General features: G+C 38.4%; 1 protein-coding gene across 2 annotated transcripts in view; it reads right to left on the bottom strand.

Moving 5' to 3' along the window:
• The window catches only part of ctif (CBP80/20-dependent translation initiation factor), a 117,748-nt gene that overhangs the window by 12,461 nt on the left and 84,489 nt on the right, over nt 1-20,798 (bottom strand). For both annotated transcript variants that reach the window (XM_067423715.1, XM_067423716.1), the window contains one exon: nt 1,968-2,021. In XM_067423715.1, coding sequence (XP_067279816.1) covers nt 1,968-2,021 — 54 coding nt within the window. The remainder of the gene's footprint in view (nt 1-1,967; nt 2,022-20,798) is intronic.

Below are 20,798 nucleotides of genomic sequence, written 5' to 3'. Positions count from 1 at the left end.
GTAAAGAAGTTTTACAAAATTGCTTTTTTAATTTTTATTTTAGTGTTTTACTTAAAGGCAGTATACACAGCTGTCAAATCATGACAGATTTATTTAAACAATCCAGACATCACTAACTGGTTTATTAGAATAAAATGAATATATAGGTCATATATTCAGGGAAAGAGTTGATTCGTCTAGTGAACTCACAGCTGTGGACTCTGAATGACTGCCTGAGGTAAATGAGACGCTACTGGATATTGTTCTCAAGCTGTTTAGTCTTTCCGCAGTTGAAACACTGCGCGATTACACAACATCTCTTCCTAAAGAATGAACATTAATTAATATCTCTTAAGGTATGTTGAGGATACATCACAACTTATTGATCGCGTTCACTCGCGTGCTGCTGTTATATATTGATCTGTGACTACAATACTTTTGGCGGGAATTTAAACCCATACTACCTCCTACTCTCACCACCTCTTTCTATCTGTGACTGAAATTTCATACGGTTCATTTGAGGGATTTACATGAAGGCTTTTCAATCCAAACGAGTCATCAATCTGATTACTAACAGATTATTGGGTGCACGTAAGTGTAGCTAGTGCCTATTAATCAAAGGCAGAAGGAAGAAAGTTTGCACACTAACATTATCCAACAGAAAACATCAACTGTGTTTGGTCACTTTACATGTCATCCAGACATGCCATCTATATTGTCTTTCTCGCTTTTAAGCCTGGGACACACCAAACTGATGGCCAAGAACTAGCAGCAACGAAAGCTGACTGTGTTGTTGGCTTCGTCTCAGGGGAAAAGCTGTGCTTGAACGCACCAAAAGGACTAAAGATGACTGTCAACAAGCATGGGTGCTTGTGGTGGTATCCATAGGTTGTGAACCTGATTTCACCCAGTACATGTTCCTGGATCAACATCTTTATTAATCCTGGAACAGCATTCCAATCAACCAATCAGACTTGAGGGCCAAGTTTAGGCTTACAACCAGGGTTAGGTAGCCTGACAAGCCAGCCCCACATCAAGATGTTTGGTCTGGAAACTCACCATTGACAGCTCAATCCGAGGGGCGGATAAACGGTTGTCTTTCAAACTCCCTCTGCATGCGATAGGATAGCGCTACAACCAACCAGAGCAACGAAGGTGAAGCAGAGCTTGTTGACAGATTAAACATTCGCCGTATCCGGTCGGCTAAACTCAGAACACATCTTCCCTTTTTAAGAATGACTTCAGTGCCGTTCTTTTCTCAGAGAAAAGCTTAACTCCAAGTCTTCCAGAGTCGCGGTCAAAGCTGATTCGAAAGACCGCCGTTCGCCAGTTTCTGTGTTTACTAGAAGCACGCAAACGCAACTCGGCCGTCGTCATTATGGCCCCACCCACCGACTCTATACACGATGTGATTGGCCCGGCAAGAGTTAGGGGAATACAGCTCAGAAGAGTATTGAGAGTTGCTAGACGACACTTGTGGGCAGATTAGATTTGCTGCCGCTAGGGTGCGTCTAGATTTCTAGGGTTAGGTGCTTCTACATCAGCGTTATCCACCTTTCAGTTCCCTCTGATTTTAGAGACAATTTATGGGTAGGGTTAGCTTTAGAGGCAGGGATATGAACTTTCATACAGACATGTTGAGAAACATGTCTTGGCAAAATCATGGTGACCATCAGCAGGTATCAATAGCCGATTTTCTTCATTCAAAAAGGAAAATTAGGATTTCAGATATACAAACCGTAAACAAAGTAGCGCTTACTTGTTCAATATGCTGAATCAGCCTTAAAAAAAAACAACAACGGCGCCTGACTAGAGCCAACGGTGGTAACACACCCGGAAAAACTAAGTCGACTGCCGCTCAAAATCAGCCCGACATTGCCTGACCGTCAGCTTGGTGTCCTGGGCTTTATCCATCCATCCGTCTCATTCTCTCCCTGATCTTGATAATTATGGATGTGTTACAGAAGATGATTTTAAAGTCAACTCACCTCCATTGAACAGCAGAGTACAGCGTCCTCCTTCACCTCAGGAGACTCCAGGAGCTGAAACACACAGAAAACACGCCTTAGTTCAGTGTGAGGTGCAGCGGTTGACCAATCATAGTCAACTATCAGTCACCTTTATTTATATAGTGTTTTATACAATATAAAGTGTTTTAAATGTTGTTTAAATATGCAAATGGTGCATAATCTAACTTTGTTTTGTTTGTTTCAAATGTAATGATGTGTATAATATGTATTTATATGTAAACTAATGATTATGTACCCTCTCTTATTTTGTTATATTATTTGTTTTTTTTTATTTTACGTTGAGGCATGTGAAATGTACTTTGTTATACAATGAGATAGGACTTTGTACATGCTTTTTGTTGACTGTAAAGCATAAAAAAGATGCTTTGTAATGTTTTCCTTTAGTGTGTAATGTGTCTGTTTGTGCATGTATACAATCTGCAAAGTTACAAAGCTCAGTGTCAAACAATGGATTTATTCTATCTAACAGAGATCACAGATCCAGACCTGTCTTAAACCTCCATCCATCCAAATCCACATAATACTTTTGCGAACGTCTACATCACAATTTGAAATATTAGCATAATTCTCAACAAAAGGCAAACGTCAAGAGAGCAGACGAAAGTTATCATCATGTCGTGGAGACGCTGTGTGTTTGGTTGCGAAAGCAAAACCACTTTGTTTGGCCTTCTACAAACAGGTTAAATTAGGAATCAGTGGTGATACGGTAAAACTGATGACTCTTAACTGTTTGCAATTGCTTAAAGTCCAGCTGAAGTGCGATTTTAATTATTATTTAATGTAGTGACAATTTCCAATGAAGCAGGACAGGGCGGGACATATCAGTCAGCTCCTCCCTTTAAAAAAAAAAGCCAATAGCATATCTTTATATCATGAGCTGTTGAGCTCAGTAAAGCCGCAGTTTCCTCCTAATCTTTAACCGTTTCTCCCCCATATGACTTTAAAATACAGCATTCTGCGCAGAATTCAAATGTGTCCTGATACGTTTTGTAGTTATCCCCTATATAGTGCGCTATGTGCCCTTCACCAAGTAGAAAACAGTAAATGAGTGAACTCATGATTTTAGACACAGCTTCAGCTTCTATTTATAATGAAGAGGGCGGAGCTTCAGATTCTAACGAGCATTTGATTGGACAGAAAATCTAAGTGCAGTAATGTCATCAAAATCATTGATCCATATTGGTGGAAGTGAGAAACTAAGTTATGAATGTTTATATCTTCTAAATGTGAATTTTTACCATTGTTTAGGAGCACATGAGCTTACAGATAACAGTAATGTTAACACATTCATACTAAAAGCCATTTTGATTTCATAGGGCTCAGGATTATGGTAAAGGGGTGTTACATTTCCGACACACATTTGATGTGTTTGGCCAATCACAATACACTGGGTCAGCTGGCCAATCAGAGCGTTTCAGACAGACAGGGACCAGAGCAGCTGCAATAATGTACAGTGTGTGAAACGTGTGTTTTTTGAACATTAAAGCATGTTAACCGGTTCTATTACACTTAAAAACAAACTAATGCACTTTATCATATGACCCCTTCAAAGGTTTTTACAGAGGGGATTTTGGACATTTCTTTTTATAAATCTATAAATGCTTTATGACCAAATTGCTCAATAAAAATAGTTGAAATGGAGATTTCGTACTCGCAGCCTTTAAATTTACACAACGGAAATCTACAGACGCAAATAGATAGTAATAGAAGTGTATATTTTGGATGTTTTCTCATCACTAGATTGAAAGATGACGAGTTATGGAAGAAAAATAACCCAAAATCTCAAATTTGACTTGCCTGTAGTGTAGTGCTTTAATAAAGTTCATGCATTCCCTGGGAAATAATCACTGCTAGTGCCATACTCCACTGTTTGAGCTAATATTATGTGCATCTTTAATTTGCATCTTTGAACAGACTTTAGCTTTCAGGAGGTCACTGCTGGTAATCCATCCGTATATATAGACCACACATCAACACACGAATCATCTTTCACTTCCTCTTGCGCTGTTCCTCTAAAACCACCAGCCGACAGACGCCAGGCAGAGCAATATCAACCGAGCCCGAGTCTCAACCCCAGACAACTGTTGTGACAGACAGAAATGTGCTCCGTCTGACCACAAAAACAGAAGTGCAACTCACTAAACAAGACAAATACACATAATTATTCAGCAACCGAGTCTGATGCAAGATGCATTTCTCCGTTTCAAAGGGAATTTTAAACAGAACAGTAAAAAATAAATTAAAAAAAAGAGGTGAAGGGCATTTGGAGCGCTTTGACCGATGCAATGAGAAAGAACGAAAGAAATCCCAAAAAGCAAACAAATGTAGGCCTAAGCATTTATGAATGTTCTCAGTGTTATGCTTTTCACAATAATCATAGCTATTCTAGTCCTGTGGTCTGATTTTCCATATGTCTTTTCCCGTAACAGACGCGATTATGTCATTCGACATTATGCAAGAATGTTCTTCTCGTCTTGGCCAACATGTTTGTGTAATGCAAAATTGCTAATATGACCCAGACACGTGAACTGTGTTCAAATCACTCATTAATGATAATGATTCATTCATAAATTGTGCTGAAAGTTCTTTTTCCATTTTTATTTCTATAGCGCTCTTATTTGAATGACACAGCACTGAACACAAATTAAAATTAGTCGTGGATTTGGATTCATTCAGACTGGATCCTCAGTCTAGAGTCGACTATTAATGACACTTGAAAGGAAATAAAAGTTTGGTTTAACTTGACCAAATTATGACAGAAATTGTGATTGTATAGTAAACTCAAACATGGCACATGTACTTGATAACGTATCAAAGTGATACTACTACTAAAATCTATTAAAAATATATATTAAAATATACTGGTTGTAAGATATTGCTTAATAATAATAATAACAATCAGTTAATATTATTGGAAATATTGGTTGTGTGATTACTGTTAATAATAAAAATAATAAAATACATACAATATGTATTAACTATTTCTACTATTATTATAATTATTAAAATGATATTGGTAATATAATATTCCTTATAATGCTACTAATAAATACACTAATCAGGCATAACATTATGACAGGTGAAGTGACTAACACTGATGATCTCTTCATCACGGCACCTGTTAGTGGGTGGGATATATTAGGCAGCAAGTGAACATTTTGTCCTCAAAGTTGATGTGTTAGAAGCAGGAAAAATGGGCAAGCGTAAGGATTTGAGCGAGTTTGACAAGGGCCAGATTGTGATGCTAGACGACTGGGTCAGAGCATCTCCAAAACTGGAGCTCTTGTGGGCTGTTCCCGGTCTGCAGTGGTCAGTATCTATCAAAAGTGCATTTCATTGCATTACATCCATTGCTGATATAACATGAATATTGTCATAAATATTGGTATATAATGATATGTCCAGCTATTAGTGGTGTAAAGTAAAGCATCACTATTACTATACCTCAAACTTTACAACTTTAAAGGGGTACTTCAGCGCTAGGAAGATGAATCTGTATTTAAACTGGGTCATCAATGTAGTAGAAATGTGAAATTATTTTTGAATTTGGTGTCTTCTAGACTGAGAAAAGACAGAAAATGTATTTTTGTCTCATGGGGATGAAAGACTACAATTCCCAGAATGCTTCGCTGCCCTGTGAGGCCACTCCCAAAGCCACCGCTACTGGATTACTGTGACTGAGTTGGAGAACAGACACTACAATTAAATACTGAACGTGTCTGTTCAATATAATGAGTCGACGCGCGAGTGACGCTGCAGGAGTCAGATTAATTTACCGTCATGATGAATGAGCTGATGGGCTCTCGTGATGAGAGCTGCGGTAATCGCGACCGCGGCATACATTCACAGCGCGAGTTCAGTCTGGCGCGCTTTCAGTTAATGCTTTTGGAAGCTTAACTTTTATAGAAATTAATTTGAGAAGTTAAAACACTTACATTGCTCAGCATAGCTCCGTTTAAATGAGTGCCTGTAGCTGCGAGCTGAGCTGTGAGTGTGATCTCCATCCCTCATGCGCGGGTTCAAAACATGCGGAAATAGCTCCCTCTACTGGCTGTAGTCTTCAGCCTTTGGCCAACAATTCCTCCGATGACTCAAATATCGTCAATGTGTGTCATCGGAGGAATTTTTCCAGAAATGAAATGCATAAATCTCTTGTCTCAGGGGGATATGAGGGGGGAAGCACGATCATTTGAATATACTCCAGGGTTTCTACTGATACAAAGCCATCTGCTAATCACTGAAGTAACCCTATAACTCTCAGTGTGGGGTTTGAGTCTTGTTTTTTAAAACTTGTACAGCCTTCATATGATGTTTGGACTACCGTAATGATATTCATGGGGATTTTGGAGGCCGTTCTGAAATGACTGCTCTTGTAACTGGAGGTGGATCTCTGTATGTGTGTGTGTGTGTGTGTGTGTCTGAAGAGATCTACTGAGACGACTAGCAGAACGCTGGGCGGGAAAAGCACTCAGGCAGTGACACAGGCAGCCCTTTGTGAGGCAGGGGGCCTGCGGGGGCCGGGCGTCCACGCTGATCAAAGCAGACATGAGCTGGTCTGGATACCGTCTCACAAAACAGCTGACAACCTCCCGAACAAACCCACAAAAACCAGGAATTTCATTCAAACGGACTCGCTCTCAAAATATACCTCACTTCACTTCAGGGGTTACCACAACAACTAAATCCAAAACATTACAGCACACATTTATACAGATCATCTACTTTAAGGGACTTTTTTTGTGCCTGAAGTACACTTATAATGTAACTGTATCTTTAAGACTTTATATGTAATTGACCTATTATGACCGGTTAATCTAGATCACATCTGTCCGCGGCCTACAGTACCGAATAAGAGCTGCAAGGTTATGTTGTGAATATTACAGTATTTCTACTATACTGGATCACTCTCTGGTTTCAAAAGATAGTACGACCTCTTTACTCTTGGTCCTGGCTCTCTATAAAATTAAAGAAACATTGATATGTAGTGATTCTTCAGAATAGATGATAAAAGGAAGAAGGGCCTTTGCTAACATGAACAAACATCAATTAGCTGGATGTTAAGCAGACGGCAGCGCCTGCACAGTACATTCTGCTGTTTAAAACGTTTGATCTAGATTAATGAAAAAACAAATGCACAAAAAAAACTACTTTGATTTTCTCAACAAGCACAGTCAGTGTCAAAATTATAGTACAGCCTGCAGGAAAGGTTAAAGAGTCTTACAGGGTTCACAAATTCCCAGTCGTTTCTCTTTACTGAACATACTTCTGGAACAGATCGTATTCATACATGTTATATTGTATTATATTTTTAACAAGTAATTGTAACTAAAGTTAAAATGCATTATAATATTCACAGATTCCTTGTTGCATCTGAAATTGGTTGTTTGCTGTGTTTTAATGCATTATACTTTCTAAAAGGTGCGTTATACTCTACACTATATGGCCAAAAGTTTTGGGACGCCTGCCTTTACATGCACATGGAGGACAAGGGAGTTGGCTCACCCTTCAACTCTTCTGGGAAGGCCTTCCACGGAGGTTTAGGAGTGTGTTTATGGGAATTGTTGACCATTCCTCTAGAAGCGCATTTGTGAGGTCAGGCACTGATGTTGGACGAGAAGGCCTGGCCTGGGTTCATCCCAAAGGTTGACCCATTCATGAAGCACTCTACACACTGTTCTTGAGCTCATCTGAAGGCCACACAGAGTTTGGAGGCCTGTAGCTGTTGACTTCTGTGCGTGATTGAACACCTGAATTCAATGATTTGGAGACGTGTTCCAATACTTTTGTCAATCTAGTTTATTATAACTGTGGTTAAAATTATTCATGAGACTGATGCATTATTATAAGGCATTAACATGTTTAATACATTATACATAAAGGCTTTAAGTAAAAACTAATTATTCAGCAAGGATGCATTCATTTGATCAAAAGTAACTGTAAAGAAAGTAAATACTTAGTTTTTTTTCCACTCTCGATGTTTCTTTGGTTTATAGTTGCTGTTCTTGTGTATATTGTATATATCTCTTTCCCTTTATTTGTAGTTCATGTGGAATACCTTTTGAATGCAATTTGCATCATAATCCAAATTATATATCTCCCTGTAAAAAACTATTCTTGTTATCGTCTCCGGCGTGATGACTCCGATCTTTCGAATATTCCTATTGAATAATTGTTTTCTTGACACGTCATCCTCAATAAACCCGTCTCTGGCGTGATAGCTCGAACTCTCGAATATTTCGATCTAATATGATTTCTGACCTGTAAGGTGGCCAGTATAAAATCATACACTGTGTGCTAATAGGCCAGAGTAGAACTGGCACCTGGACTGAGTCTGGTTTCTCCCAGGGTTTATTGTTCTCCATCATGCACTGGTGGAGTTTTGGTTCCTTGCCTCTGTCGTCTTTGGCTTGGCTTGCTCAGTTGGGGACACTAAAATTTCGATCTAAGTTTTCAACTAAATATCCAAATAAAAGAAATTACCAAATTAACTATATTACTGATCTGCCCAACGATTGACCGATTAACCGTTAAAAATTGCGTAACCGAGTGAAACATTTTGCTCGGTTAAGTGGCGTCAATGACGTGCTTTGAATTTAGTTGTAATATATGTTTGCACCCCTAGAGACCGCCAGAGCGCTCCCAGACATTTGTAATATCCACAAGAAGAAGTCATGACCAGCTTTCTAAGCGGGCAAAGAAAGCGTGGGAGCACTTTAAAAATGAGAGTGACGGGGCGAAATGCAAGTATTGCAATGCAGCGCTTACCGGATTTTTCAGGCTATAAGTCGCTCCGGAGTATGAGTCGCATCAGTCAAAATATGCGTCATGAAGAGGAAAATAACATAAGTCGCACTGGACTATAAGTCGCATTAGGGCAGAAGCAGAGCGGGAGCCGCGCGCGCTGTGCATAACGGAGCAGAAGAAAGAAAGTTTGAAGTGAGAAACTTGTGAATGACTAGAGAAAAGCAGACGTTACTTTAACTGTAATGAAGAAAAAAAAAAGCTAATCTCGGACTGAAAGCAAGAGGGCCAGAGCTGAAGGGACGAGTCCACAGATGCTTGAACTCTCTGCCGGGAGAGGCTCAGCCGCGCGAGTCAAACGCTGTGTGAATCGTTCTCGGCTGCATATTTTACTACATGCCCTGATCATGCAGGCGCCCTCGCGGCCACTCGCATTGCTCGTGAACTGGAGCGCATCTCATCCTAATTTAACGAAACTCAGCGTAGGCCTCACAGACATGAAATATATCTTAAGAAAGCTTGAAATGTCTTTTAACAATGTAAAACGAAAAGAAATAGGCTACTCTCTGATTGTGTAATCCATGATGTGCATTTCTCTCTAAAGGCGCGTTCACTACGGAGATGGCGGTCGTCAAATTAATAAGCTAAAAATAACCCTGACGCACACTATGGTTAACTGAGTATTAATCGCTAAGGGCCTCGGTTAACGGTTAATGAAAAACTTGAAAACGTGCAGCCCTAGCCCACATTGTCGCTATATGATAAATTGAAATAAGCTGATAACATCACTGTTTTCTCCAGAACGACTGTACAGCCAAATTAAATTTTGTTGCAATATTGTCCTGTTTAACACTGTGAAGCTGCTTTAAAACAATCGTCATTGTAAAAGCGCTATAGAAATAAAGGGGACTTGACCTGGTGTCTTAGTTTGCTGCATGGTCCTTTTTTTATTAACAAGAGAGACAGACTATAATACATGAGATATTTCAATGGCATCTGTAATGGTGTGATGATTTCAGTTTCTGAAGGAACATGTGAAACTGAAGACTGGAGTAATGACCACAGGAATACATTACATATTATTAGAGATTTAAAATAACTTTTCTATGTAAAAAAATTATAAAATGTAGTTTCATTTAAAAAATTTAATTCATTAAATAAATGCAGCCTTGTGAGCATAAGGTATGTACTATCAAAACTTTCATGACTTTTCAGAGAACAGTAAGATTTCTTTCAATCCATGACATTTTGACACAGCCTTCAATGTCCCTTACATCTTCAGTTTCTCCACAGCTGTCTTTTCACTCTTTAATGAGATTTCACCTGAACAATAACTGCACGGACTGAATGACCCTCACACTGCAGCATACTAAAACAGAAAACCAAGTCAGAAAGTACCCAAAATATCCTTTCCAGAAAGAATGTGTCTCTGAATCCATGATACGATATACAGCAGAGCTGAATCCATGGCCCGCGGCGTTTGAAGAAGTGAACATATATATTGGTGTCTAGAGGTTTCTAGTCCTGGTGGTCTCGGGTAATTACTGATGGGGTCTCCTTATGCTGGTCTCCAGGGTAACCGCTGCTTTAAGTCTAGAGTTATATAGTCCATAATGATGTCCCCAGAGAGCAGGAGCGGAGCTCGTGTTACAGAAACCACCTCAAACTAACCTCGTACACGAATACAACTCCACATCAGGATCAACATAATAAAGAACATAAAGACAAGACTGTAATTATCTCCCTAAAGACCTCAAAAATTAACATGATCTAACATGGTCAAACTCTCCACTAGCACAAACATATTTTAAAGAGGCCATATTATGCCCTCTAATGGAACAGGTTTTTATATTTACAGGTTTTTTTGCCCTCGAGTCCGAATCATTTGATTTTGAGTATCTGCCAATACCGAGTCCCGATCCGATACTTCTATAATACATTAAAAAAAGAATTATTTTTTACTTAATTCACCTTATTTTAACATTCAACAACTCTAACAAACAGAGCACTTCTGTGAGGTAGCCTGAACAATCAAGTAATAAATAAACATAAATTCTTCTCTTTTGGATTTTAGTGCAACAGTAAATATAAAAAAAGTCCCGGGACCAGAGTTGCGCAGTAGAGAGCAGGAAGTACAGTCGCGATATCAAAAGCCTGTCCATACTCTCACAGATGCAGAACAATGAATTATGTTGGTGTGAAATAAACTGTTATGGAAATGTAGAAATTTTATTTAATTCAAGAAAACAATCTGATCCCAAAAATCCCGAAACAAGTCTGTTAGCGCCTCAGTGACAACTTCACTCAGAGAAGACGTCGATCTCAGCTGTCAATCATGACGTCACACCCCCCGTTTTATAGCATCAGATAACTAACTAAAACTTAACTTATTTTAAAAACGAACACTTGAAATGAAATCATCGTGATGATAACTGCCTACAATGACAAACTAACTTTGGGGAAAAAATATTTGAAGTGTAGTTTTATTGTTTAGTTTGCTTCGCGTCCATTAGAAAACACAGAGGGGCGGCTATACTGGGACCGGCCACCGGGGGGCGATCGAGGCGCGGAGGCTTCAGTATCTGAGAGGGGTGCTGCCGGCTTGATTTAAACAACAAAAAGTGACGCGTTGCTGTTTCTGTGTTGGGTTAAAAGGGTCTAACTGAGCCACTGCATAACTATTGATGTGTTACATTTTTTTATGAGAATATACATGAATATCCGAGTCCTTATCGGGAGGTAAAGTCCGATTCTGATCGAGTGTGAAATCACGTGATCGGATCGGGACATCCCTAGTTTTATGCTTGAATGTTCATTATTTTTCTCATATTTTGTCATTGTTGCAGCTCCTCTCTACCCAGTCTGTCAATAACTCTGTTTATAGATCCGGTCTATATGAAGCCCCTCCGTCTGTAAAGCTTAATGTGCTCTGATTGGTCGGCTGGAGCAGTGTGTTGTGATTGGTTAACCGCTCAAGCATGCTTGGAAAATATGCCGCCCCTTACCATAACATAACCGCAAGATTCAACACACTACAAACTAACTTAACCATGAGCGGCCCATTTATTCTGCGGATTAATTATTTAAATTAGGAATATTGTGATGCGTTGAAAACCAATATCAGCCATGATCATTTGTTTGCAGTGTATGTCTGTCTGCCTACGTACACACACACACACACACACACAATCTGTCTGCTGCAATAACTGTTCTCCTGTGTCGACTAAGGTCCCTACCCAAAATGCATTGCTTTCCATTTATTAGACATCAGCAATAAACACTGCAGGATCTCTGCAGCAGATCTGAGATGCAAACAACACGCACCAAATAATACAGCATGCATGCAATATAACATTAATAATATAACATGTATACACATGACAATTATGCACACATACAAAAATATGATGATTTCAGTATGTATGAAATATTTAATGCTGCTTTCCTGGACTCTTTTTTGGAAAAAAGCCACTATTATGTTTTTTTAAGATTTGACTGTCATTTAAGTGTGTAATAAAGCGGTTTGTGACTGTTTCAAGCAATCTGTTAGAGCTGTGACAGATAGAGTTTGGTTCATATTGTTTATGTCACGAATATGCTGTTTTCAGTGCTTTTCTTTTGCTGCAGTTGATAGAATAGTTTATCCAGTGCTGAGGAAGATCCAGAGATACAATTCAGACTAGGGCTGCACGATTTGTGGAAAATATATAATTGCGATTATTCTGGGTAAAATTGCGATTGCGATTTAAAATGCGATTATTATTGTTATTATTATTTTTTTACAAATGAAAAGTGTGTGTATATAACATTGTGTTTTTATATTAATGTGACTAATAATAATTATTATGATTAATATTACTGCTAAAAATATTTTTAAAAATAAGAAATATTACCATTACAATAACATTTTCATAATTACAAATAAAAAAAGAGTACGTAAGAATAAATATAACAATATAATACTAATAATTATTATTATTTTTGTAATATTTTACAGAAAACTTATTTTACAAAAAAAAAACTGCTGGGTTACCTATTAATATGCAGACAGCCTATGACTAAAAACACATTAGAAAGGTCTAAGCCTAAGGAGTTATTGTAAAAAAATAAAAATAATGTTGTTTATCTGTGATATCAATTTCTTAAAGTCTGTCTTTAATATGAAATATGAACCTCTTGTGCATCCACTATGGAAAAAAAAAAACTCCTGTACCTTGAAGAAAAACATGGATTCTCCAATAAATTAATAATTTTTTAGGTTAATTAAGTTTCTTATTATTGATTACCCAAAAGTTTTTAATTCATACTGAAAGCCAGAGGGCGCCCTCGAGCGGAAAACGCCACATTTGCCTCAGAGAAGTAATTGACGTTAGTTTTCAGGAAACCCTTTATGTGAAGCTAACGCGGTGTAAACAGAAGATAGAGACGCTTTGATTAAATATGACGACAATAAACACGACTGCAGCAAAATATGGTGTATTTGAGTTCTTCAAGCCGTCAGGGATATTTTCATAATAATAAAGTGTATTATAATGCAGTGCTGATTGACATAGAATGCTATAAAATAACGCCTTGTCTGCCTCACTGTGATGAGAAGCCACATCAGCTCACACACACTCGACTGACGATATGAAGTGAGGTAAAACATGTTATTAAACGTTGTCTTTTGTTGAACAGGTTTATGAACGCTTCATTAGTTTGTGAAGACAAACGCACGTTATAAGCGACTCAAACTCGCAGTCTTTCAGACGGAGCAGCGTTTATCACAGAGCCGCTCTTCGTAACACACTGGGCATTTATTTATTTAATTAAAATCGCAGCCTTTGAGCTTTCATAATCGCACACAAGCCAAATCGCGATTGCGGTTCGATTTCGATTAATCGCTCAGCCCTAATTCAGACTGAGCCATCTGACCAATCAGAGCAGAGTAGGCATGTGCCGATATCAATTTTTCATGTTGCGATTAATTGATTAAGTTTTATCACGATATACGATATTATCACGATATTGAAATAAGTTGCAAAAAAAAAAAAGTGTTGCCATAGCATAACAGCTTTAAGAACTATTTTTGTAATAACAAAAATAACTGAATGTTTAAATACAATAATGCACCAAAAATATATACAGCTCTGGGGGAAAAAATTAAGAGACCCCTCATTGAGAAATCAATGTTATGTGGTCTCTTGATTTTCAGAGCTGTAAAAGTAAAATTTTCAAACAGATTAAAGCGCAAAAGAATTAGGCTATAAAGAACAACAGGTAGGCTTACAAATTACAATAAGGTCTCGTTATTTAATGCATTCACTAAGATTGAGCAATAGCTACATTTGGTACAGAAAGTATAATGTTTTTGGTAATGTTAGTTAAGAAATACTGATCATTGTTAGTTTTATCTCAGGTCCATTAAAAGTTATTTTGATTTTAATGTTATTAAAAAGTAACTAAGAAATTAACTTAGAATGATTAATTCTTTATAAGTATTTTTCATTATCAGTTTGGTAATAATGAATTAACATGTTAACTAATGAAGTCGTATCTCAAAGTTATACTGAACAATAACAAATAATTAGAACAGTTCTAATCATTAGGGCATGTTGTAGTCCAGATTAAAAGATAACAATGTTTAAATTTGAAAATAAATAGCCTATTAAGTCTTTAAGTGTTAAGTATTTGGTGCTGTGATGAACAACATTGAGATCACAAAAACTAATGGCTGTTTTAAAAACTACACGCGGTCTTTGTTTGTTTGCGGGGTTCCCGGGGTAACCGGCTGCATTCTGCAGTTCATCAGCGCCCTCTGCTGTCACTGAGAGGCACTTCAGCAGCGTCTCCTTCACCGGTTCAGTCATGTGCAAACGCACGTTGGGCTTGTTTATATCTGAGCGCGTGTCCCTTTGACGCAGAATACAGCGGTGTTGAGCATTTATACGGCTGATGGGCAAAGTATTCTTGAGTGCATTATAAAAAAATTATAAATTGTTAATAAATTATTATTTACGATATTTTAAAGTGCCCACGATAACAATATCGTGCATATTCATTATCGTGATAAATCGCATTATCGAAAATCGGCACATGTCTAGAGCAGAGTAAACCAATCACAGCAGACTGAGCCATCTGACCAATCAGAGCAGAGTAAACCAATCACAGCAGACTGAGCCATCTGACCAATCAGAGCAGAGTAAACCAATCACAGCAGATTGAGCCATCTGACCAATCAGAGCAGAGTAAACCAATCACAGCAGATTGAGCCATCTGACCAATCAGAGCAGAGTAAACCAATCACAGCAGATTGAGCCATCTGACCAATCAGAGCAGAGTAAACCAATCACAGCAGATTGAGCCATCTGACCAATCAGAGCAGAGTAAACCAATCACAGCAGACTGAGCCATCTGACCAATCAGAGCAGAGTAAACCAATCACAGCAGACTGAGCCATCTGACCAATCAGAGCAGAGTAAACCAATCACAGCAGACTGAGCCATCTGACCAATCAGAGCAGAGTAGACCAATCACAGCAGACTGAGCCGTCTGACCAACAGATTTAAAATTAATAAATATTTCAAACCACAAACAAAAGCTTTGCTACTGCCTTTTTTTTGTACAGAGGTAATTCTAAAAAAAATTCTAGAAAAGGTTGAACACTAGATAGAATTCAAAAGCTTTCCAAATCTATTAGCGAATAGTTCTACTCAAGCGAAGTGTAGAATGTGATTATAGGTTTTCAAATGAGAATAAAGTGCATACAGCGTCCTTCTACCGGTTATTTTTTTGTATATTTGAGTTCCAACTGTATGCAACTATGCAAAAGTGATGAAAATGCACAAAAGAAAACCAACAAAAGGGTTTGAGAAGATCAGAGATGCGTCCAACCCTTCAGCTCAAGCAGCTTTCAGATGAACAACAGACAGTCTCTTTTCTCCCTCCCTCCATTCATCCTGTCTTTTATTTTCTTCCACACCCTCAGCGCTCCAAATACACCTGTCAGCTCCAAACTGCAGCTGGATCACCTGTAATTAACCAACCTGCTCTGCCGGTCCACAGGCGCACACAACACACACTTCACACCTGGCTGAGACGTAATCGCTGTCACACACAGACACAAAGTGCCTGTTCAGACTCCCAGACGATCGTGTCGGGACGTGCCGATATGAGAGCCGAACGGGATGTTAATCCGGCTGCCATCTTGAATAGCGGCATTCATACACACAAACACACACTGAACTCTCCCCCACATCACGTCTCTTTGATGTCGAGCTGCTGAAGAATCAAACTTTGGCTTTTGATGGATCACGTCTGTCATCACCTGAACAACTGACAGGATTCAGCCCAGACAGGGAAGCCCTATTCACGAGCGACCGCGGCATTTCACTAGACAAAGATAATCTTTAGGTCTATAAGGGCTCTGATGTGCATGTGTGTATAGTTTGATATATTGTCAAAAAAACGCAGCAACTTTCACAACTCAAAACTCCCTAGCGAGTAGAGCTGCACAAGTAGACGTGCTGATTTTCGGTAATGGGATATATCACGATAATGAATATGCACGATATTGTTATTGTGGGCACTTCAAAATATCGTAAATAATAATTTATTAATCAATCAATCAATCAACTTTATTTATATAGCGCTTTTACAATCGCCATTGTGTCAAAGCAGCTTCACAGTGTCAAACAGGATAATATTGCGCCAAATTTAGATTTGGCTGTACAGTCGTACTGGAGAAAACAGTGATGTTATCAGCTTATTTTAATTTATCATAGAGCGACAATGTGGGCAGATCAGAATTACAGTTTATAGAATTAAATAAAACCTAATTCATACATTTTATTTGTATATTTAGTTGAATAACTTTGATCATAATTTTAGTGTCCCCAACTGAGCAAGCCAAGCCAAAGGCGACAGTGGCAAGCAACCAAAACTCCATCAGGGCATGATGGAGAACAATAAACCCTGGGAGAAACCAGACTCAGTCCAGGTGCCAGTTCTCCTCTGGCCTAATAACACACTGTGTGTGATTATTATTCTGGCAACCTTACAGGTCAGAAATCATATTAGATCGAAATATTCAAAATTTCAGGGTATCACGCCAGAGACGGGTTTATTTATATTTATTAACAATTATTAATATTTTAATAATGCACTCAAGAATACTTTGCTCATCAACCATATAAATGCTCAACACCGCTGTATTCTGCGTCAAAGGGAAGCGCTCAGGCATGGGCGTCGGAACCATTGTGTGTGTGTTGGACAAGACCCCCCCACTTTTTAAGACCAGTGATATTGGACCCACTCACTTTTATCATCTCTAATTCAGCACGTCTGCTTACCTTGACTATCCCTTAACCGAGAAACGTATTGAGAAACTTATTATTAAACACATGTTAAACGCTTTATTTCCCCTTTTCTAATATTATCTATTTTTTTATTGAAAATAAATACCTGTCCGATCTGATATGTGATGGGGAAAGCGAGTGTGGCAAAAGGCGGATTCGAACCTATGCTCGCGATTTGCGTCAAAACTTGATGCCATGCGTCTTACCCCTACTCTATAGCCCCGGTTAATAACTCAGTGATTTCTGTAATTTTGTCTGTCCCAATCAATCGTTTAGTAAACGGCACTTTTTCTGTCTGGACACGGAGCATAAAAAAACATGCAACTTATTCATTATCATTATCTGTGAAACTGATGTCTATGACAGTTAAATGAATATAGCCTTTTTATTAGACTATTGGTATTGACTGGTTTGAGGTATTTTTTGGTATAGGGGGATATGGCCTAAAACGCACCATAATGCAGGAAATCACATCTATAAAATCATTTTTTTTCTGGGGGAGAACACCCAGACCCCCCGCAAAACTATTTACCCACCTATAATTTTTTGCCTTACTGACCAGCCCACTTTTATTTTGCTTCTGACGCCCATGCGCTCAGGTGTAAATGAGAAGCACATGAACGAGTGAAGGAGACGCGCTGCTGAAGTGCCGCTCACTGACAGCAGAGGGCGCTGATGAACTGCAGAATGCAGCGATTACCACGGAAACACCGCAAACAAAAGCAACCGCGCTAGTGAAGTTTTTCAAACAGCCATTCATTTTTTGTAATCTCAATGTTGTTCATCACAGCACCAAATACTTAATACTTAAAGACTTAATAGGCTATTTATTTTCAAACTTAAACATTTTTTATGTTTTAATCTGGAATACAACATGCCCTAATGATTAGAATTTCTTTTGGTTATTTGTTATTGTTCAGTATAACTTTGAGATACGACTTCATTAGTTAACATGTTAATTCATTATTACCAAACTGACAATGAAAAATACTTATAAAGAATTAATCATTCTAAGTAATGTTAATTTCTTAGTTACTGTTTAATAACATTAAAATCAAAATTAAAATAACTTTTTTAAGAGAGAGAGAGAGAGAGAGAGAGAGAGAGGGGGGGGGCTAGGGATGAGTGATATGGCCTAAAATCCATATTGCAATATACATTGCAGCCTCTTGCGATAACAATATATATAGTGATATATAAATTATAATAGAACCTGTTGAAAAATTCTGCTTGAATGTCCTTGGTTTTTAAATGCCACCCAAGATGCAGAGAACAGGAAATACTGGTGTCTTCTTAGTTAAAGGGGGGGTGAAACACTCAGTTTCAGTCAGTGTCATGTCAATCTTGAGTACCTATAGAGTAGCATTGCATCCTGCATATCTCCGAAAAGTCTTTATTTTTTTTATAATTATATAAGAAAGATGCGCTGTTCCGAGTCTTTCCGAAAAAAGCCGAGCGGGTGGGGGCGTGTCGTGTGAGCGGAGCTAAATAATGACGTGTGCTCGCTGCTGCTATTGTGTTGAGTGCGTCGAGTGCGTCGTAAAGCTGTCATCCCTAACAGCGGGGAAAAAACTTTATTCAAAATAAAAATATGGCTTTTAATCAGATACAGCCATACATCTATGATCCGGAATCAGACCCAGAGGCTGCAGTTGAACAGGAGCAGCAGCAAAAACGACTAGAGCAGGACGTCTCTATGTGGTACGATATACACTAACTATATAATATGCTTAGCGGCTTGTGTTATTTACATATTTATACTTGAATTATATCGTCGTATTTTTGTCTTTGAAGGTGTACATGTGGGAAGTGCAGTTGTGCACGTGTGTTTGTGTGTTTACGCGTGGTTTGTGTAGACAGGTTAAGTTAGTGTTTACATAGATAGACACGGAATAGTAGCGCATTTGAATGAAGAAGCGTGCTTATTTAGTTCAACATATTTCCCCCCTCTTTGTGTATTGTTGAGTGCTTTTACAATACACAAACATAAAGTTACACATATAGTGGCCAGCTAAACAAATGTACACGCACTACACATCGCATGCTCCATTGATCAATTTCTATATATAGTAATATATATAGTAACTATACGTGATCATGTTTGGGCTACTTGATGAGCATAGACACAGACATTTGAAGCAGTCTAACTCACCGCCCGCGGTTCTAACGTTGGGACTGCTCCATCCTTCAGCATTAGGCTATTGGAAAATCCGGCGTCATGCTGGGCCATGTTTATGAAACAGTCGGCACCGAAATGCAGCGAACAGATATAAACATTCGCGCAACTCAGTTGCTGATCCGGAAAAGCAAATTACATCCACTGTTGCCTTACCGCGGGTTTTGGGGGAATCTGTGCAGGACTGTCTTGGTCTGGCAACCAAAAACGCACTTTTTGATGTCATTGTTAATTGTGCACATTACCTGTGCAGCGCAGCCTACGAGCGCTTTGATGGGCATAGCCTGTTGCTTTCGCTCTCTCCCTCTCTCTCTCTCCCTCTCTCTCTCTCACACGCTTCCGGTAGAATTGTCCGTAAGGCCCATACAAGGAAATTCCGCCCCCATTAACGTCAAAGGGGACGCATGATCTCAAAAAACTTGCCGAAACTTATGACTAACCGGAAGTAGTATTTTTGACAAAGAAATACTCCCATCAAACCTCCACCTTAACTTTTGAAACTTTGTCCATGTTTAGTATGGGATTCCAAGTCTTTAACAGTGTAAAAAGATCAGTATGCATGAAACAGCATTTCACCCCCCCTTTAAGGAACAGACACTGTACTGACAATAGTTTCAGTATTAGGCAAAGACAATCCTTTTGTGTAATGCACAGATAACCTACTTAAATAAAAACATATTTCAAACAAAGTTTCTTACCTCAGCCTAATGTAAGGCATTTGGTTTAAAACATTTTGTTCTCTTAATGAAATGAAAACTGGTGTCTTGTTAATAAAGTAATGAAAACTGTGATTTAGGAAATAGGGATGTTGTCACGATTCCAAGTATCCAGTAGTCGCCCGTACCAATACCATACAAATTTTACGGTACTCCGTACCAATTTCAGTACCACAAAATATTTTATTTATTTAAAAAAATGTTTTTAATTCAATACGTTTATTAATCATTATAAGTAAAAATAGATTAACATTGAAAGGCTGTATTCTGTTTAAAAGTAAACATTTCAACAAAAAAAAAGATCTAGTAAAAAATATTAAACCACCTAGGCATAATTATTATTAGCAGTAGAGACAAATTATTATTACCGTTACATAGAGATTAAGTTAAAATCTACTGTACATCAGTAGCCTAATATATTCTGAAAATTTTTCAACCGAACTTTTATTATGACGAGTTGCCGTGAAGACCTTTCAGTGTGGTCATTTCTCAATATCACAGTTTTATCAAAAGAAACGGTAAATTCTCATAAGTTGATGGTTTATGTGTTTGTGTCCTCATATAGAGACACAGCAGAGACTACAAAGACAACGAGCAAGTGTTTGTGTGCGTGTGTGAGGTATGTGTGCGCGTCGGACGCCTTAAATCCTTAAATGGATGTTGCGCTGGTCTTTTTCACAGATCCTCTGCTTCGGTTTCAGCTATGTTTACTCAAGATAACGAATACGATGATGCGTTGCACTCAGTTACAGCCCATGGCTCTAAATTTTGCGGTTAGATTCCATCAACATGCATTATCGCGATATAATTAAAATCTCTA

This window comes from Pseudorasbora parva, chromosome 18 (assembly GCF_024679245.1).
Source record: "Pseudorasbora parva isolate DD20220531a chromosome 18, ASM2467924v1, whole genome shotgun sequence".
NCBI lineage: Eukaryota > Metazoa > Chordata > Actinopteri > Cypriniformes > Gobionidae > Pseudorasbora > Pseudorasbora parva.
This window is presented reverse-complemented; position numbering and strand designations above follow the sequence as displayed.